Genomic DNA, 7665 nt, shown 5'->3' on the forward strand with positions numbered 1-7665 from the left:
AAAGACGTATCACCAACTTGCTCAATCGGTTTACTCCGAAGACATTTCAGTACATCTCCTGTTTCATTACAACCTAATGCTCTAGCCAAGTTTAAGGCCATTCGTCTTGGAACTCCTGGCTTCATGAAAACCCAAGGAGACAAGCCAACTCCGCTTTGCGACACACAGGCTTTGATGATACCTGAAACAACAATATTGAATAAATAGGAAAGTAAGAATAGAAATGATGAAGCACACTAAATGGTACAATATATTAGTGTAGGCACGTTTAATTACTCTAAACGACATAAGTATATATTTAATTGAGAACTATAAATTTATGAAACATAAAATTCTCACCATTCGTTCTTGGAGCTGAGCAAATGATGTCAGCTGATGCTGCACCAGCGCTTCCGCCGATAACCGTTATCAGATTCGGGTCACCTCCGAATTTACTGATTTCCTGTTGAACCCATTCCAGCGCCAATGCTTGGTCCTTAAGACCCATATTTCCAGTTACCACGTTGTCTTCCAAACTAAGAAATCCTTTGAAAAAAAGAGCATTAAATAAAAAACGAGAATATAATGTCTATAGGTAATCCCGAAAGTAAGGCCTCCTTTTTAAAAAAAAAATTAAGTTAACATTCAACAATATTTAATATCAAACGTCTTAAATTTGTCTATTTTTCTACATAATTCATATGTTTCAATGCATTTCTGAAGACACAATATTTTTTATTTTTACATGTCCTGATAGTTCTCCGCCGAATCCTTGACAAGCGTCGAACTTCACCTTTCACCTTGTCATCGGAGTTAAATTGCTTTTCGGCCAAACTTAACAAAGGGTACAGTTGGTATTCCCTATAGACTATCGGTAGGGTGTGTGATAATGTTCCATTAAAGGTTTTATAGGAGAGCAAAGTTAGAAGGAGCTTGCTATCGTGGAGCTGCTTACCCCTTCCTTAATATTCCTTCAGGGAAAACGAATAGTAAGGAAGGGTGTAAAAGCATGGTCCCTCCGAGTTTTCAGTATTTCAGCAAAATATTTTGTCCCAGCAGACATTATGTCGACAAAACAGCCATTTTAATATCGAAACATTGCTCTAAATTTACTAGCAAAGTTCGTAGTTCATTCACTCGCGTTAATATTGTTGGATCTCAGGTATGCAGAGGAGCAAAAAGGTTTCATCCCATGACATAGATAAATGTAAAATCAGAGAGTATTAAAAAATGGTTAAATCAAAATGGCGTATGTAGAAAAATAGGCAAAAATTTCATTTTTCGAAACGATAGTCTTAAGGCGTCACCTTAGTAACCTCGAGTAAGAAGCGGTTCAGATCCAGTCTGGGCGGGTTGAAATTTATATTGTGAAAAATTCTCGGGATGAATCTCGACCTTCCGACTCTGGCTAGAATAGGTTGGTAACGTAAATACATAAATAAAATAACAGAATGTTTGTCGGAAAAAATAGGAGATCTTCCTTCTGGGGTTTCATCCCTTTTTTTTTTTTAATTACATATATCATACCTAATGGTCCAAGACGATAATTAGGAGCAGCAAAGACTACATTCTCATCCATAAAAAACTTAGCAGAGCTTTCAGTACCAGCAGAACCAGCGAAGAAGGCACCTCCATGTATGTTGAAGATGACCGGATATCTTCCAGTTAACTGGAAATATACAAATGTCATTTATTTAACTCCAATACATTGAGGACGTATAAGGATTTTGGAATATTTAAGTGACGGTTTTTACTTACAGTATAAAGAAAAGTATAAGTATATATATTTTTATATATTTTTTTTTTTTGGCTCAAGTCCTCCTTGGCTCAGTGAGGATCTATACAGCCCCAGAGTGGGAATGTCCAGGTTCATTTCTTGGGGCCGCCGTGAAATAAATATTGACCAGCCCAGGTAGGAATTGAACCCAAGACCTTCAGATCCAAGCGCTCTGGGACCCTCGCCCCAGCCCGCTCAGCTATCAGTTCCTTCTACGTATATAACGCTGTTCTTAAAAGTGTTAATGAAAGAAAAATCCTTGAATTTACTCAGTTCCTTGAACCTTGCTGAGTTGATATCTTCGTATTTTATTTTCTTGTTCAAAAAGTGAAGCAAATTTTTAGGGTTGGTTGTACCACTTTCTAAAAATCATTTTAAAAAACCCTAGGAATTAATACAAGGTGCAATTCAAAACTGATACCATTGAAGAGAAGAACAATTAAAACTTTATAAAAAAATTAAATATTTTTTTATGCGGATTCTTCTCTTTTCCTGTCAGATTTTTTGCACCTTTCGCTTCAACTTATGGGCCACAGTCAGTGAAAAAACACTAGACACCACTGGAGCAATGGAGCAGCCTGAAGGAGTAAAAAACCCACTTCGACTGTACTCGGCATTTTTTATACTTCAAGTTTAAGTGGAATCTCAACACAATGATTTTTTCACTACAAATGTTTTATATAATAAGATTTCGATTCTCGTTTATAGATGATAATACAAATATATCTAAAAGGGATGAGATTAACTATGAAGATTGAATAATATAATATTAGCTGACTCAATTTTTTATATATTCTTCCGAATAATCACACGGTGGAGAACAGATTTGGGGTTATGTACTATTTCAATTAAAAGTAAAATAACCATAAAATATGAAGAAGATGGCCAGGGTTGCGGTAAAAAAAGAATAAATGGTTTTTAAGTATGCCTGACGTTTCGCCCCACTTTGCAGGGCATCATCAGGCCTAGGAAGATACAAACAACTACTGTTCAAAGCGATATGTTAAACAGATATTGACAATACATCTGAAGCGTGAATGATCATATATATAATATGTTGCAAAATTTACGGGGCTCTAAAAAAGATACATCTTCCTCAACTCTACACTCCAATGCCACACCTGATAACCAACGACTCACTACTCAGTCTCCATCTTTGCGTCATGGGACCCCAACCACTCTCATCACCGCATCGCTACTCACCCCTCTCTTATTTCTTCTTCTTCTTCAAGTAATTCTCCCCCATCTCTTCGCCGCAGTACTAAGATTAGTAATTACAGGTCTACTGCTAAATTCACATCTGTACCACACACCTCCAGCATTTTACATAATTCTGTTCATCAACCCTCCTCGCAGAATACATTTACAACCCCGTGTTCTGAAACCTTTTTTACTAATATTGTGACCCCTCAACCACTTGATTTCTCCCTGATAATTCAATTCATCTTTCTCCTTCTGCTTCCTTTGATAACAAATCCTACAACATTTTCTCTCTTCTTAAATTACAATTTCCTTCCCATAAATATCACATTAATAAATTATATAACCTTAAGAAGTGCCTAGCAGATAAAACAGAACAGAGGATTTTCTTCCTTAAATGTAGATCCAACTCTATTTATTCTAAATCAATTGTCAATAGCGTTAAACATTTCCATACATCCAATTCTCTTAAATCCCAACTTTTCCATTCCCTATATAAATTGAAAAAATCATTACTAAATTTAAAAATTAAGGAAAGTCTTCAGCAAATCAATTTCATTAGTACCTAAATTAATTTTCTCTCCTCATTGTTAGTTTCTGTCATTGGTGATGATAATATGATTAAACTAAATAGTGGAATTAAAAACATTTTTACTTCCACAAAACATTGTAAAAAACTCTCACTCTTCTTCAAATTCCAATGTATTTATGAAAAATCTCTACCAAAATTTACTCTAAAGGCCAAGAAAACCGAGTCCATAATTTATCTTCCACCACTATACTTCCCAACGTTGTTAAGATTTTTAGTCTTGGCCCTAATTTTTCCACCCCTAACTCATCCCCCAATTTATTACTAACCCGGAATATATATATATAGACAACTTGTTTGACATCACTGAGAAAGACAAAGAACTATCCCACACCCGGATTAGCAATATGATATCAAACCACCTGCAACATCCCAACCATACGGTCAACTATATATACAGAATAACAATAATTTTCAAATGTTGTAGTCTCCTCATTGGAATAAAGAGGTATAGCGATACCCTTAAAATAAATTTACTCACGACCTTAAATTTCGGCAAACTTAAGTTTTAAGTTAACTTAAAATTTCTTACAAAAACTATGTAAATAAACTTCACCATTTTTTTAAAAAAAAATTTTCTTGAAAAAGTACAGTATGTCATACTCGAGGACCTAAAGTTTTAAGACTATACAATACTATATGTACATATTAAAATAAAAAAGTTAATAAATTATAAAAATAAAATTAAAAGATAAATGTTAAGTAAAAAGTATATAAATAATAATAGGTATATAATGTTAAGCTAATCTTACATTGGGTGAGAAAATATTGAGATAGAGACAATCTTCTTGCCCTGAGCTTTTTTGTCCCGGAAGTAAACCTCTCTGGTAACAAGAGGGGATGGGTTGAGTAGCATCCAGTGTACCAGTCCACTTATCTCCTTTTTCAGAAATCTAACAAGTAATTTTTTAATATTCTTTCTTGTTAATTATTGTTAATATTAATATTCTTTATTGTTATAAAAAACATTTTTACTGTTTTTAACTTGGATTTATACTTTGCCTCCAAATTTTTTGCCTGACATTGTAGTAGTTCGCGGCAATTTCTTATTTCAGTTTTAATTTTGTTGTTGTATGTTTACGTTTATCCTAGCATGGTTTCTACGAATTCATTTTTTAAATTTAACAATAAAGTTGATTTTTTTTTTTTTGTAAATTTTTGGTATTTTATATATATTTTGAGCATTTTACTGTACGGTTTTCAATTATTGTATTGCTTTACCAACTTCGAAAATGTAATGCAAATAAAAAAGTGAAAAAACCGGCTAATAAAAAACTTATGCTTCCAATGTTTTCTCCAAACTTAAGTACTGAAAACCCAAAATACCTAATTAAAGAGAAATAGGAATACAACTTTGGAATTTAATCGTACATTGTTATTTTTTATCTGTATCAATATTATTAATCCAATCAATATGATTTTCCAATAATATTAAGGATTAAAAATATCGATTTATTAAACATCAAACGATTTCAATATTTTAAGAAAGTACTACAATAAAATATTAACAGGTAATTCCAGATTATCTTATTATGTCGATATTAACCATTGGTATTGTTTTTCCAATATCAATATACAATCCATATATCGATGGCACATATATCAAACGATTTCGATATTTTAGGAAAAAATGAAAATAAAATATTTACTGCTCATTTCGATATTCCTTCTTTCCAATAGTTGTATCGATTCCATTTAGAATCGATATCAAACAATTCGATAATTTAAGATTATTATCAGTGCTTTTATTAACAGTTACCCATCCTTTAATTGATGTTAAAAACATGAAAGACGTGGAGGATATGTTAACAAAGACAGGTTTATGGGATTTTCACATGGTGAACTTGTTTTAGTTTTTAAAACTTTTTTTTTTTAATAAAATTTCACTAATTTTTATTTAATGTGCATTGGAGGTGGCTGTATAAAGAGGAACCTCATACCTCTATGTGGTAACGAGGGTATTAAATTATAATGAAGCAATATTGACCTTGTCCATAAATAAATTAATGCTTGAGTAGGTGAAATATTTATTATTAAAAAAGCAATAACGCCTGTCCATAAATTGGCAAGTAATTTTTTTTTTTAATTTAATTTTTAACAGTGAAATCTCAAGTCAAAACAGAATGTTGTTTGTTTTTTGTGAGCAGATTATGAATAATAATACTGATAACAGTACTGACGTGTATCTTGAAACCCATAATATGGTAAAAGACTAAAAATTTTAATGTTTTACTGGAGAGAACTTTTTCCAGCTACCACCTTTGTTTACAAATCACAGTTAAATAAATATATTTAAATCACTTCCAGCGGTCTGGAAGATAATAGAATAATATTCTTAATATTTTCAGGAAATTCGCTTGTTTCAGCGAGGTTTAGTTTACAGGAGTCTTTAATATTTCTTATTTTCGATTTATTACCAAAATTGATAGTTTTTCTTTTCACTGAATTTAACATATCTTTGAACTAGTATAACATCCTAAGCGCAATGTATTTTAATAAAAATTAAATATGTATAATTCTGTCTGAGTTGTTGGAAATTGTAGCAGTCTGGATCGTACTTACCATATACCTCCTTTCTCCAACAGGTGGTTTGGCGTAAGGAATCTTGGTGAAGGAGAAGAAGTCTCTGCCGTCTCTAGACTTGAAGATCTGCCCCCTCATCGTGCCCTGGGACACGGTAACTATGGGGCTCTGCCCCAGAGCGAGGTTCCCCACGGCCACAACGCACAACAGGACTATCAGCATCGTCCCTGAATAACAGCAAGCTCCGTATCTATCACATATATAGTACCATTTATCTTTATAATAATGAATAACAAACATATACAACTCCAAAGTTCTTTTAAATTCGGAATAAACAATCTTACTCACTTTTGGTTGTGCAATATCTCCTTCAATTAAAATTAAAATTACAAAAAGAGTCTCGAGTATTAATCTGATTTCTCAGAATAGAGCAATGGAGAATCTCTTCAAACAGCCTCTTTTAGGAATAGTTATGATCCATATCTATTTTAATTACATAATATGTCTAAGACTTAAATATGTGTGCACCTGATTAAATACATGATTTTCATCTTTTATTTAATAAAAGATTAAACTTTTGACGTAATATTGTCTCGTCTTTATTTCATTTGACCTCACTATACTATGATTCATATATATATATTTTGAAATTTCTCGAATCCTGTTCCCAGTTAGGTTATACTTTAATTCTATACCCAATATCTACCCCTCACAATGATTTGTAGAACATCAATTATAAACTCCCCCTTTATTGACATCAATTTATGAGGTGAGTTACTCTACATCTGAAGGCCTCACAATACATTTTCAATTGATAAGGTACCCTAGTACAAGAGCCAGGAAGAAAAAAAAGTTATCTCACCCCAATTTTTGATTGCTTTGATGAAAACTAGGTATAATTACTAGTCAAAATTGATGAGTCTGCCAAGTATAAGTGGGGTGAATAAAAAATGGCAGCTGTTTCAAAACGATAAAAAAATTAATTTTTTATTCGGAGCTCTATATCTTAAAAAGTAGCAACAACACAAGAAAACCTAAGAGAACGTCATTTAAAGAAAAGTAAATTTGCTAAAATATGAGCCCTAACAGAATTATTTACGTTAAACAGTTTTCCAGATATAACTTTTAAAAAGCAACATTTCATAAAAATGCCACACAGAATGTATTGAAAGATTAGTAGTTAGTGTATTTATTTTGTTAAATCTATATCTCAGGTACTATGTGACGTACAGATGTCTATTAGCACTCAAATTAAAGCTAGTTTAATGGACTATAAAGTAATTTATGACGTTTACCATCATAGGAACAGCAGTTTTCATGATATTTGCCAAAATAAATTGATTTATAGTAGTTCGGACAAATTTTCATGTGCCAAATTTATATTTATATGCGAATATCTTTAAAACAACTACCCCTACAAAAATACGTTTCATAAACTACTTTATAGTAAGATAAATTTCCTTTATTTTGAGCGCTGGAAGACATATGTACGTCTTATGGTTCTAGACATACATTTTTCAAACATTTTTTACATTTTTTACCGATCCCCAACTCTTCTTCAAAATTGTGCCAAATCAGATGACCTATTTTTGGAAAA

At 32.3% G+C, this 7665-nt stretch overlaps 1 protein-coding gene across 1 annotated transcript in view; it reads right to left on the reverse strand.

The window, feature by feature from the left end:
- LOC106680421 (venom carboxylesterase-6) overlaps nucleotides 1–6290 on the reverse strand; it is a 7891-nt gene extending 1601 nt beyond the window's left edge. The window contains exons 1-4 of the mRNA XM_067053280.1: nucleotides 6108–6290; nucleotides 1507–1648; nucleotides 340–525; nucleotides 18–181 (exon numbers count right to left, since the gene is read on the reverse strand). Of these exons, the coding sequence (XP_066909381.1) occupies nucleotides 18–181; nucleotides 340–525; nucleotides 1507–1648; nucleotides 6108–6290 (675 nt within the window). The remainder of the gene's footprint in view (nucleotides 1–17; nucleotides 182–339; nucleotides 526–1506; nucleotides 1649–6107) is intronic.
- Nucleotides 6291–7665: the final 1375 nt, after the last annotated feature.

The sequence above is a fragment of the Halyomorpha halys genome, unplaced genomic scaffold (assembly GCF_000696795.3).
Source record: "Halyomorpha halys isolate HHAL.00 unplaced genomic scaffold, Hhal_1.1 Scaffold261.1, whole genome shotgun sequence".
NCBI classification, from domain to species: Eukaryota; Metazoa; Arthropoda; class Insecta; order Hemiptera; family Pentatomidae; genus Halyomorpha; species Halyomorpha halys.